This window comes from Panthera tigris, chromosome D2 (genome assembly GCF_018350195.1).
Source record: "Panthera tigris isolate Pti1 chromosome D2, P.tigris_Pti1_mat1.1, whole genome shotgun sequence".
NCBI classification, from domain to species: Eukaryota; Metazoa; Chordata; class Mammalia; order Carnivora; family Felidae; genus Panthera; species Panthera tigris.
In genome coordinates this window covers 39,212,641-39,233,376 of record NC_056670.1, presented here as the reverse complement: position 1 = coordinate 39,233,376, position 20,736 = coordinate 39,212,641, and the positions used below count along the sequence as shown (strand labels likewise).

Here is a 20,736-nt window from a genome sequence, read left to right as displayed (position 1 = left end):
TGTGTCAACGTACTCTTAGGCAATTCTTGCAGGTCCCAGAGGCCTCTGTGCAGTGAGTTCAAGGCAAACCACCAGCAGCAACGCAACCTTTTCAGGCTCTGCCCACTGGCCTGTGGTTCTTGCAAATCCCCCGGCTGTCAGAGGCTGACATTCACAGGGATGCCTACGGGAGTCCTAGAGAAAAACCCAGAAGGACACTCGAGAGGAAGCCAAACTCAAAGCAGACCAGACCAGTGCTGAACAAACAGCACAACAAGCCAGCTGGTCCTGGTTCTAGTCTCCACTCTGCAACTTCCTGGAGACAGGACTTCATGCCAAGTCCAGGAGCTCTCTGTGCCTATGACTTCCTCTAGAAAATGGGGACGACCCCTCCTGGGTCATAGCAGGGTTCTAAGGATCACACGTGACATGCTCACCCCAGGGCATGGAGCCAGTCCAAGTGAGCCTGGCCCTCCTGCAGGGGAGGGGAGCAGAGCAGAGGCATGGGGGGGCCTTCCAGACGCCACCAGCCTTTGGACTGAAGAGTCTCTGTGCCCAACCCCCAATAGCTCCCAGCTCGAGACTTTGTCCGAAGACAAAGTCCTCCTTTCCAGAGGCATCTCTTTTATCGGGTCTCAGGAGACAACAGTGAATTAGAGTTTAGGGAAACAGGGTCTCTGGAGGCTTTTGAAGCAAGATAAGAAAGAATGATGGAAAGAAAACAGGACAGAGAGTGGAAGAAGCCATAAGAGAATCTCAGCTCTGTTTCTAATTCACCCTGTGGCTTTGAGCAAGCCATCCCTCTCTTGGACCTCAGTTTGCCAATCTGCAAAACCGAGCAGTTGGGAGGCCAATAGTCTCCAAAGGCCTGTACACCTCCCGCTGCCTAAGCTTTGCCATCACAAATCATGCCAGGCAGAGACCTGTGGTCCTGGCGCTCTCCAGAACAGGAGACTCTGACCCTAGAGCCGGAGTTCCGAGAACACCAGAGATGTTCCAGTCACTTGAAATGCTAACAATACAAGTTATTGGCCAGAAAGAATGCCAGAGGGCACACACGCTGGACCCAACCTCACCCTGAGAGCCCAGGTGGCTGAAGGGGAGTCTCAGGGTCATCTGTGGGGTTAGGAAGCCTCACCCCTCTAGACTGTAGCCACTCTGAACCGTCACCAATGCAGGGGATGCCTCCTTCAAGTAGTCCCACATTCAGAGAGTCTGAACTAAGCCACTTCCCAGTGGGAGTCTGGAAGGTCTGGGAGCCGGAAGGGATGCTGGAGCCCAGCTTCCTCATTACAGAGGGAAACAGAGCCCAGGGCAGGATGGTGCCTTGCGCAGGGTCACACAGCTATCACACACCAGCTTTTCCTCTTGCCGGAAGGGCGGTTCTGAAAAAAAGAAGCATGTGTGCCCTTCCCAGCACAGCCAGCAAACACATGCCAGGGGCCCCAGTGAGAAGTAAGGACTACCCAGAGGACTCCGGGGGCGGTTTCCACAGATGTCTCTGAGTTTCCCGATAACAGACAGCCCACCCCGAGCCCCACCCAGGAATCAGACTGTATCAAGGTCTTTGAAAGGAAGGAAGGAGGAAGGGCAGAGTCATCCAAGGGAGGTTATAGGCTGCTCTCCAGGTAACAGAGAGAAGGAACCCCAGCCCAACCCAGCCTCAGCCTCACCTTCTCCCAAGGTTCTGCCCTTGCTGGCACAGTTCAGTGATTAACAGTGGGTAAAAAACCAAAATACTAAGGCCAGCAGCTGACATTTCTGTAAAGGGCCAGATAGTAAATATTTTCAGCCTTGTGCTGGGTGATCTCTGTTTCAACTACTCAACTCTGCTTTTATAGCAGGAAAGGAGCCATAGATAATATGTAAACGAATGGGCAGGGCTGTGCTCCAATAAAGTTGTATGTGCAAAAACAGGCAGGGAGCCAGGCCTGCAAGCCGTAGTCTGCCAAATCCTGCACTAAACTATCACACTAAAACCATCTGGACCTCAAGACGAAAGACAGGATTTCCTTTAGCTCGGCCACACAAACCCCAGAGCATCCCTATAATTCTTGTCTCCAACTTGGGATAGTTTTTATATTACCTGAACAGGTCATAGTAGCCTAAAACTATAAAAAATCCCAAACGATACAGCCCCACAATGGACTATTATACAACGAGAATCAACAATCTACAACTACATACAACAGTGTGAATGAATCTTACACGCAATATTTAACAAAAAAATGTCAGATTCAGAAGATACTACACTGTTAAAGGCGGTGTCACGGACTGAATGTTCGTGTCCCCCAAAATCCAATGTTGATGCCCTAATTCCCAATGTGATGGGAGTTGGAGGTGGGCCTTTGGGAGGTAATTTAGGTTAAATGAGGTCATGAGGATGGGGCCTCCATGATTAGTATCCTTATAAGAGGAAGAGAGACAAGAGCACCCTCTGCCCTGTAGACACAGCAAGAAGGCAGCCGTCGGGAAGCCAGCGAGAGACCGTTCCCCAGAACCCAAGCATACTGCACCCCAATCTCAGACTTGCAGCCTCCAGAAATGTGAGAGATTAATAAACTTCTGTCATTTAAGTCAGCAAGTTTATGGTATTTTGTAATGGCAGCCTGAGCGGACCAAAACAAGAGGAATGCTTCAGAGGAAAAACTACATCTAGCATCTGATCAAAAGCTACTAGACAGGAGTGCCTGGCTGCCCCAGGCAGTAGAACGTGCTACTCTCGATCTCAGGGTTGTGATTTCAAGCCCCACATTGGACATGGAGCCTACTTAAAAAACAACAACAACAAAAACAGTACTTACACGGGCAAGAAGGGAAAATAAATGTGATCTATAACAAGGAAAAATATTCAGTAACTAGAAAAAGACACAAACATTACAGGGGAGATGGAATTAGCTAAGACTTTAAAAACAGATATTTTAGGGGCGCCTGGGTAGCTCAGTCAGTTAAGTATCCGACTTATGATTTCAGCTCAGGTCACAATCTCATGGTTCCTGAGTTCAAGCCTCGTGTCCAGCTCTAGGCTGGCGGTGCAGAGCCTGCTTGGGATTCTCTCTCTCCCTCTCTCTCCCCAACTCATTCTCTCTTGCTCTCTCTCAAAATAAAAACTTTTTAAAAATCTTTAATAAAAAAATTTTTTTTAATAACACAGATATTGTACATATTCTTGAGGACTTAAAGGGAAACATAAACATAATGAGGAAAAGAAATAGAAAACAGAAGATCCAAATGGAACTATTAGAAATAGAAAATACAACACTGGACGTTAAGAATTCACTAGATGGGTTTAATAACAATTGGACACTATAGAAAAAAGGATGAGTCAATTTAAAGACAAAGCAATAGAAATTATTTGAACTCAGGGGCAGGGGTTGGGGCGGGGGGGGCGGGTGGCAATGAACAGAGCCTCAGTGACCCATGAGACTATAAGGGGCCTGAGAAGAAAAAGGGGAGAGGTGTGTATTTGAAGAAATAATGGTCAAAGGAGTCCGAAATCTGATGACAACTATAAACCCACAAATCCCAAAAGCCCAATGAACCTCAAACAGAATAAAGAAAACCACACCAGCCCATATCATAATAAAACCAAAATCCAGGAATAAAGAGAAAACTGTTGAAGTGAGCCAGAAGGGGGAAGACAGGATACATTCCATACAGAATATGCATATACAAGGTATTTTAACCAAACGAAATGAAAACATATCGAAATGTGTGGGATGCAGAAAACAGAGAGCATCAAATACCTATACTAGGAAAGAAGATCTAAAATCAATGATCTAATTTTCTGCCTTAAGCAGCTAGGAAAAAAAAAACAACCAAGTAATCTTAAAATAGGGGAAAGTGAGGAAATAATATAAACAGGAACAGAAATCAATGAAATAGACTGGAAACAGATGGTGGGGATAGCTGCACGGCAAGGTGAATGTACTTAATACCACTATGCATGGAAAAATGATTCCAGTGATACATCATTATATGTGTCTTACTACAATTTGAAAGATAAAATTTTAAATAATTTTTAAAGGGACGCCTGGGTGACTCAGTCGGTTGAGCATCTGACTTCGGCTCAGGTCATAATCTCGCGGTTCATGGGTTGGAGTCCCATGTTGGGCTCGGTACTGACAGCTCAGAGCCCGGAGCCTGCTCCAGATTCTGTGTCTCCCTCTCTCTCTACCCCTCCCCCACCTGAGCTCTGTCTCTCAAAAATAAACATTTAAAAAAAAATTGTAATACAATAATTTTAACATCTTTAAAGACATTAATGAAACGAAAAACAGAAGAACAAGGGAGAAACATGACCTAAACTAAAAGAAATCAGATAGATAAGAGAGAGGGTCCATTGTAAGAGGGACAGGAAGCAGATGGACAGTGGCCTGAGGAAGGGGTACAAGGGAATGACAGCAGAGGAGCACAGAAAAGTTTCTGAAGTGCTAGAAAGGTTTTCTATCTTCGCTGGGATGATGGTGGTCTCAGGGAGTATACAGCTGTCAACTCATGGAACTGTACTTGAAGTGAGTAAATGCCATTCTATTGAATTTACACCTCAATAAAGGGGATATTTAAAAAGTATTTCTGGGGGGCGCCTGGGTGGCTTAGTCGGTTAAGCGTCTGACTTCGGCTCAGGTCATGATCTCATGGTTCGCAGGTTTGAGCCCCGCGTCAGACTCTGTGCTGACAGCTCGGATCCTGGAGCCTGCTTCGGATTCTGTGTCTCCCTCTGTCTCTGCTCCTCCCCTGCTCTCAACTCTGTCTCTCTCTTTCTCTCAAAAATAAATGAAGATTTAAAAAAATTTTTTTTTTTTAAAAAGTGTTTCTGGGGAAAAAAAGAAGGTACAACCAAGATAGGAATAGGGCACTCCCACACACAAGACACGGCAGTAGACTGGGGCATGCCAACTGGGGAAGGATGCCCTTCCATTTACTGGGGAAGGATGCATAGTTATACACACCACCAGCTACCCAGATTTGACACTAACCTGTGAGCACTCAGTAATCATATGTGCTGGGCAATGACCATCGCAGAGCCCCATGAGCGGCCCTTCCTCAAGCCTGCCACGTGCTCAAGGGAGATCAGGAGCTGAAGCCCTACAGGGAGTAAGCATCAGGGTGTTCTAGTGGAATCTCTGATTAAGCAATCTTGCCCTCTGACTTGGCAAGTGCAAATGTAGAAAAATACACACTCACACACCCCATGTGCCAAGAGATAAGGCAGTCTATTTCCTATGAATTGGGGCAGCCCTTCGAGAGAAGTAATTTTGACAGTATAAATATGTCAGTCAGGTCAAAACAGCATACACACCTTCTGACCCATTTAATCTCACTCCTGGGAATCTATCCCAGCAAATAATTTCCCTGCCTTGCCCGAAGGGAGGAATCTGTATTACACTAACCAGTCACTGCATCCTTATCTAGGATAGTGTAAAAAAAAAAAAAAAAAAAAAAAAAATATTGGAAACAACCGAAATGTCCAATATGGGAATTTCCAAAAATACAATCAAGAAGACTCTGTGGCGACCTAGAATGTTCTAGGCTAGCTGATGCTGACGTGAAAACGCTGACCTCACGACTACAAAGATTCTCTCACAAAGATGGGAGACCACGTGCAACTGAAGACAGAACAGAGCCTGAGGAGGGAACTCGGTAAAGCGGGGTACCTTGGGTAAGCTTCTAGAATTTCCATGCAATTACAAAAGTTTGTTAAATAAAACTTGAAGAGAAAAAAGGTACCACTTCCCAGGAGTGGAAGTGAAAATACACTACACATATTATTAAAACACTAGACTTTCCTTTTTTTTTAATTAATGTATTTATTTTTGAGAGAGAGAGAAAGAGCAAGGGGAGGAGGGGCAGAGAGAGGGAGAGGGAGAATCCCAAGCAGGTTCTACACCGTTGGCACAGAGCCCGACGTGGGGCTAGAACCCACAAACTGTGAGATCATGACCCGAGTCAAAGTCGGACGCTTACCCGACTGGGCCACCCAGGCGCCCCTGGACTTCCCTTTTTGATTGACCTAATCACCCAGAGACAGAAGCAGAGAAACCACATGGACACCAGGGGTCAAGCCTTGGGGTCTGGTGTTACATGGACAGAGTTCAGCTCAAATAAGGGCAAGTCTCCGTCAGTCAGAGGGATCCAGAGACATTAGCTCTGCAGGATGTGGGGAGTCTGCTATCAAAGGAGGAGCGCAGTCAAGTCCAGACACAGAGAAGACAACCCTCCACCCACACAGATGCTGGGGGGGGGGGGGGGAGGGAGCTGCCGGTTCAGTCCTTCCCCAGCAGACTCGCTTTGCCTCTCTGCTTTGCCTCTCTCGAGTAGGGTGACCGCACATCCTGGTTTGCCTGGGACAGTCCTGAGATACATCCGAGATCCGTCTGAGAACTCTTAATAAGCTCTCTTTCACTCTTAAAAAGTTTCCCGACTCCAGCCATAAATTACATATTCACCCGTGTCAGGGGAGGCCTTTGTCACTTTGAAGGAAGGCACCTGAAGCCACTCTGGTCACAGCACAGATGCCCACGACTCTCCTCTCACCTAGAAACAGGCTGCCCATTGGGCTCGGAGGCCAATTCCCGCACTTCGCAAGCAGGGAAGCTGCGGCGGAGACCTGCCCGAGTCGCTACAGCGGCCGGCCAGTGGCAGGGGGACTCTCTGGCCCGTGTAACACAGGCTTATTGTCTGTGCCACAAGGGGCCTCAGTTCTCCACTTTTAATCCATCTCTGAAATAGATCCAGGCAGGGGCTTTATCTGAACCTGTGCAGATTGAACTCAATGCTGTGGTGGGAAGCAATCCTGGGGTTCAGACATCATCTGAATGATTCCCTCCAGAGGATTCACTCAGCAAAACCAAGAGAGCTCAAATTCTTTTTGGAACCAGGTGGGGTGAAAACAAAGAAAAGGGCTCTATCCGGTGCCACCTCCACGGTATACCTGACAGCAGCTGCCCCTCCCCTGCAAGTCAAAGGAGACTGCTTTTTCATCTGAATTGTGGGCAAGTATACGCAATATAAAATGTAAACTCCGCAACCATTCGTAAAAGTACGGCTCAGTGGTGCCCAGTACACAGTGTTGTGCACTGTGCATTGCCTCCACCTTACAAAACCAGCGCTCGGTACCTACTCAACCCTAACGCCCCACTCTCCCCTCCCCGGCCCCTGGCCACCACCATTCTACTTTCCATCCTGAAGCCTCTGACTACAAGGTTCTGCACACAGGTGGGATCATACAGTATCTGTCCTTTTGTGACGGGCTTATTTCACTTGGCGTATGTCCTCGAACTCACCCATGTGGTGGCGTGCGTCAGAATTTCCTTCCTTTTTAAAGGCTGAAAAATATTCCATTGCACATACGGAGCACATTTTGTCGATTCATTCATCTGTCGGTAGACGCTCGGGTTGCTTCTATCTTTTGGCCGTTGTGAAGAACGCTGCTATGAACACACGTGTGCAAATAGCTCTCTGAGACTCTGCTTTCAATTCTTTCGGGTCTATTCCAAGTGAGGAATTGCTGGATCATACGGTAGTTCTATTGTTCACACTATGAGGAACCTCCCTACTGTTTCCCAGAGTGGCTGCACCAGTTTGCATTCCCACCAACAGTGCACGAGACTTCCAATTTCTCCACATCCTCGGCGACATCTGCCACTTTGGGGTGTGTGTGTGTGTGTGTGTGTGTGTGTGTAACAGCCATCCTAATGGGTGTAATTTGGTATCTCCTTGCGGTTTTGATTTGCATTTTCTTAAGTCAGAGTGATATTCTGCACTTGAAACAGGTCTCATTAATACAAGCAAAGAATGACTATGATTAAAAAAAAAAAGAAAAAGAAAAAGGTAGAGGGGCACCTGGCTGGGTCAGTCGGTAGAGCATGCAACTCTTGATCTCAGGGTCATGAGTAGAGCCCCATATTGGGCATGGGGCCTACTTAAAAATAATGAATATGTACATACATACAATTTTTTTTTGTTTTTTAAGTAGAAAGTGCTAGTGTCCTTGAATGCTGCACTGTTTCCCGGACAGCCCCGTGAGAAGAACCGCATGAGGCCCAACCCCATGCTCACTCTGTACACACACATCGGCTCCGTCCACATTTCTCACCCCAAGCAAATATTAATGGTCCCTTGGGGAAAAAATCTCAGTCCCGAACTGTAGGTAGGGAGCTTTAAAAAAAAATAAATAAATAAACCCTGTTCAACTGTTACAGGTGTGTGCTGGTACACAAGTAATTCTGAACGGGGCCAAGTGCCCAATAAAACCTTGTGTTTGTTCCAGCACCTAGAATCGGGCACAGAAATGACAGGTTGCTTCTGCATATTTGAACCTGCCTGCTGGGCCCAGGTCTGCCAGCAAAGCCGTAGTCCCATCCCGCTGTGCACTGCGAATTCATCGAAACAAAACAAATACAAAAACACTCTGTGCAAAACAACCTATGCTTTGCTTCAAAATAATCGAGGGTGACAGGGGAGGATATAAATTTTCAAAGACTGGCTAATGAGTTGGTAACTGTTGAAGCCACGTGATGGGAACATGGAGGTTTGTCAGACTGTTCAATCTTGGTATTTGCTCTATGTAAAAAAAGAATACTTTCTCGGAGTCTCTGAGGAGGTAAAGCTTGGCATAGGGTTTTACACATTTTCAGCAACCTCGGGAGGCAGCCAGCAGGCCTGTGCCATCGATATTTCACAATGAAAACGCGAAGACTACTCAGTATCACTCAGAGCGGGTCAGAGTCCAGACTGGCACTGGGGTGCCCCCCGCTGCACCCACCATGCTCTTCCCTGAAGGCTCTGTGCCCCACTTCTCAGGCCTCACCCCACACTTAAGCTCCTGTGCAGAAGACAGGAGATAACTGCTAGGGACCCAGCAGGGAGGCGTCTGGCCACCCTCGCACTTTCCCAGCCAAGCTCTCTCGTGCCTCGTTTTCCTGGCTGTTCCTTTTTGTCCCCTCCTGTTCTGCCCCAGTGCACAACAACTGAGAAACAGACTCTCGGCCACACATCGGCAATCCTGCAGAACGCCGATAACACTGCAGCCCTTTTCAATCAAGCAGAGTACAACTCGGAATTCATGAACTCTCCTATTCGAATCTGGGGCTGCCGAGGTGTTACTGGGCAAGTTGGTAAAGCTTCCCAAGAGCCAAGAGTCGGTTCTGAAAAGAATGTGAAGAAACAGGGCATTAGCGGGCCCTCAGTTACAGCCGCGGGAAGTTTCGCTCTAGCTGAAAAATTCAGGATGACCTTCGAAGGTCAAGGCGCCAGACCAAGCAAGCACAGCCTGGGGGGTGGGAGAGAACAACACGGACAACTGGGCGTACAAGTGTCCAAAGTGTCAGACTGCCTGTCTGCCACCTGGCCCTCCACCATACACCTGGCCTGTGGGTGGGGCCTCCGGGTGGGGCCAGGCCGGGAGCCCTGCAGATCCAGGGAGCCACACACTGCGAGGATGAGGCAGCCTTCGTCCTCCCATCAGGAGAAGCCCAAAGGAAACCCATCGAATGTCCTGTATTGCCTTATTTCGAGGAAAATGACAAAGTTGCCAGAGACAGACAGGCTGAGCACAAAGACGTGGGGTAAACAGCCACGCCACTGAATCCCACCCTGTTTCTCCAGGACAGACACATACAAAAAACCCCAAAACTTTGAGATAAACCATCAGGAGATGATGCTATAATATCAAGGGTGAAAGCTGGGAAGTCTTAACGCAAGTCTGCCTTGTTCTCAAGAGTTCGAGTCCAAACAGGGCATGCCAGAAATTCACAGGAGAGGCAAAATGTGGCATCACGGCCACTCATTCTGTCCCTCCCTCTGCACATGCCCCCACCCAGATACTGATAAGCAATGCTTGCTTAAGGTGTAAGATCGCGTCCCCGCACCCACCTGCATAGACTCAGTGTCTGCTTCTCCTGGACCTACCCCCCTGGCGACACACACATGCTAGGATACCTCCCGTAATGCCTTGACCATCTCCAGCTAGTGATCGATTTTTCTGCTCTTCTTTAGGGCAGAGCCCTTGAAAGATCTGTCATGAGTCATAGTCTCCACTGCCCCACATCCCACTGGCTCCTTGGCCAGCTCCAGGTGGGTTTCCATCCCCCAGAGCACACAGCAGGTCTGGTCCAGGTCACCCACAACGTCCACTGTGTCAAGGCCAATGCCAATTTTCTGTCCTCATCCTACGTCACGCCCCTGTGGCACAGCTGACTGTTCCTCTGTCCTTGAGAGGCTTCTATGATACAAAGTCTCCTGTCCACCCACTCACAGGCAACTCTGGAGCCGACTTTCCTCTTCAGGGTCCCCTCTAGCACCCCAGGACTTGACCTTCACACCCCTCCCTCCTCTTCTCAGTCAGCACTCTCTCCCTCAAAGACCTCATCTAGCGCCCCCGCCACCGCCCCGATGGTAGCGAAGTCTTTCATCTCTAGGGTGGTCGCAGACAGGAAACGAACATCTCCATGTGGCTAAGAGACCATCCTCCCACTTCTGTCCCAAAATTCTATCTCAGAACATGAGACCCCCATCCATCGCTTCACTCTACAGAATCATTCCAAAATCAGATCCAACTTATAACCTCAGAGTTACTGAAAGTAGAAAATAATTCCAACTACCTACTGAGAACTGTAAGTCCTACATGCCCTGTCTCCTTCATGACTCTGTCCTCCCTCGTGTCCCCTTCTCCTTTGTACTCGCTGAGCTCCAGCCACAAGGCCCAAGTCCCTTGCCCCTGCCAAGCGCAGTCCTGCCTCAGGGCCTTTGCAAATGCTGCTCTTCTTGCCTATAGCTTTCTTCCCAGACCCCCACCGGCTGCCTCTTCACTCGTACTCTGTTCTCAGTCCTTAAGTCATCTCCTCAGAATGCCCTTCCCTGACCACCCTAGCCAAGGAGCTCCCTACTCTGTTGCTCAGTAGGCTACTGCCATTACGGGTTACACACAAGCACCACAAGGAACAGGGCTTTATTGCCTGTGTCCACTCTTACCTCCCAGAGCCTAGAACAGGGCCTGGCCCACAGTCAAAAGGGCACTAAGTGCCCTGCTACCGACGTTTCATGGGGCTCGTTCCCAGGCAGGGAAGCGGGAAGACAGACATGCGTGTGGGCCAGAGTTTCAAACGTTCCTAAACCTCCAAGGCTCAGGTAGGGGCCCATTAACCTGGTTTTCAATCACCTTGGCCTTCCCTGTCACTGTACTTAACAGTCTATTTTATAATCGACTTGTCACTGGTTCTGCCAGCGGCCGGGGAGGGGGGGGCAGGGCTCATTAACCCTGCCCACCTTCTCCTGCACAGCCTCACAGGGGGCCTGGCAAATCAACAGTTCGTGAAGAATCACGATCTACTGAATAAAAGACTAAGCGGCCACTCTCGATAACTCACCCAGAAGACGATGTTGTAGCTGAAAAGGAGGTACTTATACCAGCAGCTGACCTCGGCGTTAGAGTATCTATAATAGTGCATCTTCCGAGAGGCAGGATCTGTGGACAGACATGGGAGCAGTGAGATGACAGGGTCACTTACAATAACATCTCCCCCAAACCTGCTCCCCAAGAAAGAGCAAAGGTGAGGCTCATACACAGACTCCAGAAATCTACCCAAACTGTCTCCCCGTGTTCGTGCACGGGTTCAGGCTTCAGTTTACTCTCAATGCCAGCTATATAGACTGGGCAACAACCACATTCCTTCAACTCTCCAAAAACAGCCCCGAAAATAAGAAGAGATTTCTGAAAGAACGCAGAATGTCGGTGTTCAAAGTGTCCCCTGAATTCCAGGCCTTCCCAAACATCTATCTCATCTCTCCATTGGGTGTTGCTGGTTCCACTGCTTGGCAGAGGAAACAGGAGTTAGGAAGGAAGGTTGTGGGACTTGCCCAAGGATAAGACAAAAACACCCGACAGGGCCCAGGATCTGAACCCAGGACAGCGGGGTCCCCAGTCCACGTCCTCTCCACCCACCACTACCCACGGCAGAGGGGCCAGGAATAGAGGGAGTCACCAAAGAAACGGGGGCACTGAGAGGCACGTCTGGGAAGGAGAGATGAAAGGCAGGCATGATCTAACCGAGGCCAGTAAAGAAGCCAGAATTAAGGCTCCGTATTCGTTCATCCAACATTTTCTGAGATGACCTCCCAAGCTCTGTCCTCACAGAGGTGAGAAAGGTGGACAGACCCCAGGAGCATACAGCAGCCAGCATTCACCCATGCCTGTCTCCCCTCCCTCGCCTGCTTAACCTGCCCTGCAACTCGTCCACCACCGTTTTGGCCTCCAGAGGCTGTGGGTAAAAGCTCAGACTCCAGAATGCTCTGTGAACTGCACAGAGGGTGAAGTGGGGGGCACTCTTTTTCTTTTTCATCCGTGTTCATCCCCCAAAGCCCCTCAGAGAATCCTACAAAAAGGAAGGTGCCCTCAAAAGGGAAATCTCAGGACCTGGCCCGCCTTTACCTGATGGGAAAGGTGGGGGGGGGGGGGAGTGGGGGAGTCTCAAGCTGACCCTCAGGAGGCAGGATCCAGGGTTCACCCCCAGGCCCCAGTTCACCTCCCACTTCCTGGGGTGAGGGGAGGGGCACATCATAACAGGGCCCAAGGCAAAACCAAACAAGGCTACTCCAGCAGTGAGGAGACAACCCACTCACAACTGCCAGGAAGAATCCAGCTACTGCCGCCTTGCCGAGGAGTGGCTGCTGCAAAATCCCTTCCTGTGAGGCAGCCTCAGTGGCCTGGCCACGGGGCTCGTAATGTTCTGAGAAAGTGGTGCCAAGCAGGGACATGAAAACCACAGCCCTCTGGAGATGAGTGCTGTGCCGGCTCAACCCTCCTGGCCACAGAGCAGAATCAACAGGCACCGAAGCCTGGACACCACGGTCTGCTCACCTCCTCCCTCCGGGAGGGATGGGCGAGTCTGGCCTGTCGGGCCTCAAACACCAGCCAGGAAGGGGACAGCAACCCGGCAGCCCCCTGTCCCCACCGTCAGAGCCGCGCTTGCACAAAACTCCCCTCCGAGGATGAGGATGAATGTGATCCCAGGTACCGAAGGACACCACTGGGGACAGGGCACACAGGAGGCCTGAACGCAGCCTGGGCCACGCAGGGCGGCTACAAGGAGACCACCGGGGGCTCTCAGGCCGAGACTCCTTCCTTCGGCAATGCGACCCGACCCTGGGCAAGTTCCTGCCCTCTCAAGGCCTCAGCATCCTCAACTGAAACTGATCCCTGATGTCACTGGTGTTGAGAGACCCAGCTGACAGCATCAAACGACTTATCCTAAACACAGATCTCAAGGCCTTACCCTCTGCACGTTCTGATAAGTGGGGCTAGGCTGGGGCCCAGAATCTGCATGTTTGACAACTTCTGACTCGCCTAACGTACTATCAGCCCGGGCACCATGGACTGCGGTCCCTCTGGGGATCCTACAAAGGCAGAAGGACCCTGCTAGCTGTAGGGACACAGGACAGACTAGGGCTATGGTAGCGACGGCTCTTGGTAGGCAACTAACTAAAAGGGAACCAACATTCACCCATTTGTGTTTCACAGATTACAAAAACCTCAAAGCACTAAGTTTTCGTCCAACTTCAGATGACTGGCTTCATGCATATAGAAAAAAAGAACAAAAACAAAAACTTTTTTAACCTAAATCTCAGGTAAGTTCCTCACAGTGAAACAGTCAACTTGGCTGAAAATGCCCCAGAAGGCAGGAAAATGTTCGAAACGGTAGAAACCCTATTTCTTTTTATGGACAAGACAAGCCTGCTCCTTAGAACTGTCAAATACAGTCCCCTCTTCTTCGTGGTTCCTAGAGACGCCTGGAAGGTGGATGGCCATATGCTCCATAGAACGGAACCCCAGAGACTGGGGAGGGCTACTCGGGCATGGTACCCAAAAGTTCAGGAGTCCTCGAGAGTATTCCTTGGACACCAAGGAGGGTGGTCAGAGAGAGGGAGACACAGAATCCGAAGCAGGCTCCAGGCTCTGAGCTGTCAGCTGTCAGCTTTAACCCAACCATGGTAAAGCTCTTGCTCAAAAGCTTTGGAGCAGTAAACAAAGCCAGTCCCCCTTCTTCCTCCACAAAGAAACCAGCTAATTAGCACAAGTCTGCATGTTTTCCAAGGTAGTGGCAGCCTCATCCCTGCCCTCTGCTTGGGGCCTTTGGGAAATGATTACTCTGAGGTGAAACAGAACTCTCAACCTGGAGCTCCCTGTTCTTCAGCTCCGGCCGGTTAAGCATGACGAACATAGAAAGGTCACAGGAGGGGCGCCTGGGTGGTTCCGTCAGTTAAGCGTCCAACTTCAGCTCAGGTCATGATCTCGCGGTCCGTGAGTTCGAGCCCTGCGTCGGGCTCTGTGCTGACAGCTCAGAGCCTAGAGCCTGGAGCCTGCTTCGGATTCTGTGTCTCCCTCTCTCTCTCTGACCCTCCCCCGTTCATGCTCTGTCTCTGTCTCAAAAATAAATAAACATTTAAAAAAAAAAAAAAAAAGAAAGAAAGGCCACAGGAATTCATAACCACGCAGGCCCCAGAGGGGAGAGTTCTCTGCAGGGCACCTGGCCTCCCTCACCACAGGTTTTACCCTCTTTCACTGTGGCCCCCGAAGGCCTCACTCCACAAAGACACACAAGCAACCGGAAAAAGCTCTGCTTTCACAGACGTCAGGGTCCAATCCCACAGCCAGAGAGTCTCAGCAACCATGACGTCAACTCCAAGCCCGTACCTTCCTGGAGACTCAGACACTTGGAACTGCACTAGCCAGGTCCACACCGGGGAAGGACGAGGAAGCCCCTGATCATCCATGACACCGTGCACCACGCTCAGACACGTCCCCTAAACGCCTGTCATGCACGACCCATTGCACCACTTTCGTTGGACCAAGATAACCCTGTGAGGTCTAGGCGTGGGGATGTCCCAATGACACCATTTCCCCATCCAACTCACAAAAGAGGAAACTGTTGAGGGGAAACATTTCAGTCTTTTGTCACCCACTTGTTTATTCCTCCCCGTGGGAAGAAAAGGCACTCAAGTAACCACAGGCGGGGAGAGTGACCCCACTTCCCCACCCCCAGGGAGCCTAAGGAGCAGAAAGAAAGGCTGCCCGCCTCTGCCTCTCTCTCTCTCTCCCTCCCTCTCTCTCTCTCTCTCTCTCTCTCTCTCTCTCTCTCGCACTGCAATCTGCCCTGCTGGCCTCCGGCTGTAGAAGCAGGTCCCTAACGTCACTGTCACCAAAGATCTCTGAATGTAAACCAAAGGAGGTAAAGGGAAGATCTGTGTGGACCCCAGTCCAAGCCACGCCTCCGACACAAGCCCCTGGGGCCCTCAGTTTGGGGAACGAAGCCAATGCTGAGCTCCAGTGGGTCTGGTTCAGCCACTTCACAGCCTCAACGCCCTGGCCACCCCACCTGAGGGTTACCCACGCTGACACAGCACCCCGAGAAAGTGACAAAGGCACTGGTGCCGAAACTAAAGCCCAGAGCTGACCCAACATGCAGCCAAATGACCCTGAAGTAACCGTGGTCCCTGACAGCTCATCTTATTTGCTAAACCAAGTCATATCAGAGGAAGGCAGAACTCCGCTCTCTACCAACTAAGGAACTTAATTAAAACCAACACCATTGAGGGACGCCTGCTGGCAAAGCCTGTAGAACATGCAACTCTTGATCTTGGGATTGTAGGTTCGAGCCCTATGTCGGGGGTAGACATTACTTAAAAATAAAGTCTTCAGGGGCGCCTGAGTGGCTCAGTCGGTTAAGCGTCAGACTTCGGCTCAAGTCATGACCACATAGTTCGTGAGTTCGAGTGCCACGTCGGGCTCTGTGCTGATGGCTTGGAGCCTGGAGCCTGCCTGAAATTGTGTCTCCCTCTCTTTGCTCCTCCCCTGTGTGCACTCTGTCTCTCTCTCTCTCAAAAATAAATAAACATTAAAAAATTTTTTTTTAAGTGAAACAATGTTTTCGGCAGCCGCAGCAATTATGACAAAGGGTAAAAAATCTACAATGTCTAAAAATCCATACTCAAAAGACTCCAGTTTTAGACACAAGGACAAAAGAGACGGACATTAAATGAAAGGGAAGGACAATATAATTAACAGATGAGAAAATGTTCAACATCACTGGAAATGAAACCGAACGACGATCCAGAGATGCTATCTCCTGTCACACTTTTTTTTGACAAAATAACCACGTAGCTACTGCTGGCAAGCCCGTGATGAGGATGCCAAGTTCACACCTTGCTGGCAGCAGAGTAAATTGTTACCACTCTTTGGTAAGCAATATGGTTACAGACACTCAAAACCAAAAAAAGAAAAAAAAGAAAAGAAAAAGAAAGTCATACCCTTAATCCAATAAAGTCATGACTAAGAATCTGCCTCCAGAAAATAAACCAACAAAAGAAAAAGAATATGCATTAAGTATGAAATCTGAACATCATGGTTTGCAATTACAGAACAATTTGTAAGCATGTGGTTGAAGGCCAAAATGGAATATAAAAGTGTGGAAATGGTTGCATGGGGGGGGGTAGACTGCTAAGTGATTTTCTAGAAACTTTTCCACTGTTGCACTTAACCATTACCACCTCTGCATTATAAATGTAAATTGGCCATTGCTGGGGGGAGGATGTGCCAACCTCCAAGGATGTTGGCCCCCCAACGTGATGACCTCTACGGTCCTTGTAGACAGGGCTTGTCTACTTTGGGATTCTTTCAGCCTGTAAGATTCCTTCCTTCTCCCTCTCCCCGTCTTATTGTTAATTTGAAAAAGTAGCACGTGCTCCACTGTAAAATACGTGAGCAGCTCAGACGTATGAGGAGTAAACGGGCAATGAGAAACCAGCAGACGATGGCTTTCACATTTTCACCATGACCCACAGTAAGAAACACATGAACAAAATCAAGCCAGTGCACACATATTCATGTGCACAACCGAGCTTCATGAAAAAATACCTCCCCTTTTGTGCCCCATGCATTCTAGATTTGGGGTTTCAAGTTGGTTTGTTTTTTTCAAAATCATGCCTGCACAGAATCGAAGCAGCAACTACCATACACGTTGTGTTGAGAAAAAGCAGCTTGTAGGCCCTTCCCCTTCCAAGGGACCCTTTCAACTTTCCGGCTGATCTTGATAGCTATACCCCAAATAGCTCTTAGAAATGTCCGTATGTAACACGCTTGTGTTACTAGTCCTTGGCTTTTCAGTTTTAGATATTAGCTACCTACTTCCTACCCTGGAAGGTGACGATGTAACTTTTTTTTTTTCATGTTTATCTTTGTGTGAGAGAGCGAGCACATATGCACTGTATGCACACACACACACACACACACACACACACACACACCCTCTGCCCCTGGCAGAGGGACAGAGAGAGGGGGACAGAGGATCGGACACAGGCTCCACGCTGTCAGCAGGGAGCCTACACTGGCTCAAACTCACGAATCGTGACATCATGACGTGAGCTGAAGTCAGATGCTTAACCGATGAAGCCACCCAGGCACCCCACTCTATTTACTCCTATAGAAACCACTTGCCCCCCACCAAGCTCCCTCATCCTTCTCCTTTCCTGTATCTCCACTCCAATTACAGTTAAACTCTAGCAATGGCTAGAGTGACTTTCAGAGTTTATATTATCATGACCACTTCTAACATCAGGGAGAGCCATATAAATCATAATTACTTTTCCTGCACAACTTTTTGTTCTCTGGAGTTAACGATTCTCTTATTTTTCTGTTTGCTTAATTTCCTATAAATTTATCCACAGTCAACCCCAAATTCAATGCCAGTTGTCCAAGTCTCCTCTCAGTAAGTTTGCTAACAGATGTTCTGTTTGTATTTCTTCTTCCAGAAGAAAACTCTCCTGGAGCTTACGGAGCTGCTTCGATCTGGACTGGTACCCAGAATTCCCTTTACCTCAGTTTGGGACACAGCCCACGAGAAATCCAGTCTTTGCTCACCTTGGTGGAGAAAACTTTCAGTGCAAAAGGCAAGTTTTTCGAACCCTATATATCTGAAAACAGGTTTATCCTACCTTCACTCTTGAACAAAAGCATGTGAACGGAATTGGGAATCAATTTCACAGAGAATGACAAGGCATCACTCTACATCTTCTACATTCCAGCGTATTGAGAAGCCGTGAAGCCACTCAGGTTCCCCATCTGTGTGTCTGATGCATTTCTTTCTCTGTATGAAATTGTAGGATCATCCCTTTCTCCCCAGCATACTGAAATTTCAGGGTACTGGTCTGGGTTCACCTTCACCCACTTGGTTCAACATCCAAGGAATCCTTCCAATATGGAAACCAATATCTGCCTAGGAAATTTTTTTTCTTGATGATTTTCCCATTCGTACTTTTTTTTTCTCTGTTCTCTCTCTCTAACTCCTATTAGTGGACACGGAAACCCTGCGTGATCCTTCACTCTGTTATCCATCTCTTCATCTTTTTCGTTTTCTGCAAGAACTCCTTCAACTTTATTCTCTAATTGTTCTGATATTTTTGTCCTGCCCTCATTTTTTAAACTTTTAATAATTTTGTTCTCAAAATATTTTTTGTAGCAGCCTGTTCTTACTTCATGGATACAAAATTTCTCTGATCTCTGAGAAAATGTCTAATTTTTTTCAAAATGTTCTTCCCTGTAAATAGCATGTTTCTTCCAAGTGGCCTTTTTTTTTTTCCTATTTGTTTTGCTTCCTTTCACGTTAGGCACCTTCTTCAGATGTTAATAATCCTTAGTAATCCTCATGAGGAAGAGTAAATGCCTAAAAACTAACTGGAAGCACTGAGTCCTGGGGCAGGTGAGTTTTCATGAAGATGATCGGGCTGGGCCATTTGCTGGGGAAACCTTGTTGTTGGCATCGTTAATTCTTTCCTCTGCGGCCAGTCAGGTTCCCCAGTGAGGTCTCTTTTAAGCTCCTACCTGGAAGGAAGGGGGCTGGCTGTCATCAGTGTTTGAGAAGCCAAATGGAAGTAGAAGGCTGGGGAATGAATGTGGTCTCCATATGCACCTCCAGGAATACCTGGGGTTTCACAGGTCCCTGGTTTTTTCTTCTGCAGAATAAATCCCCAATGTCCAGCTAAAGGGAAGAGGGCATCACCAAGCATCACGGAGGAAGGAAAGCAATCCAGGTATCCAACCACATCAGCCACTTTCAAAGAATTCTTACATTTAGCCACCTCAGATGCTCCTCTGCACCACGCCCGAAAATAACAATGTGGGTGATGACACCAACTTCTCTCATTATTTTTTAATTTTTTTAATGTTTGTTTATTTTTGAGAGAGAGAGGGCACGTGCTAGTGCCAGCTGGGGAGGGGTACAGAGAGAGGGAGGGGGGAGGGGGAGGGGGAGGGGAGAGGGAGAGGGAGAGGGAGAGGGAGAGGGAGAGGGAGAGGGAGAGGGGGAGAGGGGAGAGGGGAGAGGGGAGAGGGGAGAGGGGAGAGGGGAGAGGGGAGAGGGGAGAGGGGAGAGGGGAGAGGGGAGAGGGGAGAGGGGAGAGGGGAGAGGGGAGAGGGGAGAGGGGAGAGGGGAGAGGGAGAGGGAGAGGGAGAGGGAGAGGGAGAGGGAGAGGGAGAGGGAGAGGGAGAGGGAGAGGGAGAGGGAGAGGGAGAGGGAGAGGGAGAGGGGGAGGGAGAGGGAGAGGGGGAGAGAGAGGGGGAGGGAGAGAGAGAATCCCAAGCAAGCCCAACACTATCAACACAAATGCCCAGCTCGGGCCTCAAATTCACGAACCATGAGACCATAACCAGAGTCAAAATCAAGACTCAGGCACTTAACCAACTGAGCCACCCAGGTGCCCCCCAACTTCTCTATTTTAAACTGGGTCACTCATCCATTACTGGCTTGCAAATTGTTTCTTGTTGTTTCCTTTCCCTCCCTCCTATCCTCATACAGATTTTTTTAAAAATCCCCTTTATCTTAACTTTTGTGAGATTCTACGATAAAGTAAAATTAAGCGTGTCCACTCGACCCACCAATTTTACCCAGATGTCTAGGAAGACGTCAAAATATTTTTAGTTGCCATCTTTTTACTGAGCAAAGTGAAAAACCAGGAAGCATAACTTATCACCGTATAAAAGAAAGGGCAAAAGAAACTTTGCAGAGGTAACTAAGACTGACTGATCAACTGACCTTAAAATAGTGAAATTATCAGAGTGGGTCCAATGGAATTATGTGAGCCCTTAAAAACAGAGCTTTCTGGGGCGCCTGTGTGGCTCAGTCGGTTGAGCGTCCGACTTCAGCTCAGGTCACGATCTCACAGTTCGTGAGTTCGAGCCCCGCGTCAGGCTCTGGGCTGATGGCTCAGAGCCTGGAGCCTGCTTCCGATTCTGTGTCTCCCTCTCTCTCTGCCCCTCCCCCATTCATGCTCTGTCTCAAAAATAAATAAACATTTAAAAAAAAAATAAAAAAAAAAAAACAACAGAGCTTTCTACCAGCTGAGGGCAGAAGTAATCTGGAAGGTTCCAAGCATGAGAAGGACACAGTACATAATGCTGGATCTGAAATCCAGGAGCCATGTGCACAGAGCAGGAGATAAGGGTAACCCTGGCTGACAGCAAGGAAGCAGGACCTCAGTCCTACAACAGTCAGGAACTGAATTCTGCCAATAACTGGAATGAACCTGGAAGTACATTATTCCCCAGAGCTTCCAGAAAGGAACGCAACCCTGCCAACACCTAGATGTGGGCCATGTGAAACCCTAAGCAGAGATCTCAGCTGAACTATGCTGTACCTGGATAGCACTGTCCATCCATAACCTGAGCTGGAAGGAAACCTGCCCTCTCCACCCCACCCCCATTACCCT

At 48.8% G+C, this 20,736-nt stretch overlaps 1 protein-coding gene across 5 annotated transcripts in view; it reads right to left on the bottom strand.

Annotated features, from left to right (window-relative positions):
• The window catches only part of TSPAN14 (tetraspanin 14), a 56,296-nt gene that overhangs the window by 16,254 nt on the left and 19,306 nt on the right, over positions 1–20,736 (bottom strand). For 4 of the 5 annotated variants that reach the window (XM_042960926.1, XM_042960923.1, XM_042960924.1 and 1 more), the window contains exon 2: positions 11,349–11,446. In XM_042960926.1, coding sequence (XP_042816860.1) covers positions 11,349–11,429 — 81 coding nt within the window. In that variant the 5' untranslated portion in view covers positions 11,430–11,446. Of the gene's footprint in view, positions 1–11,348; positions 11,447–14,671; positions 15,000–20,736 lie in introns of those variants that run through there. The other variant, XM_042960925.1, reaches the window with a different exon arrangement.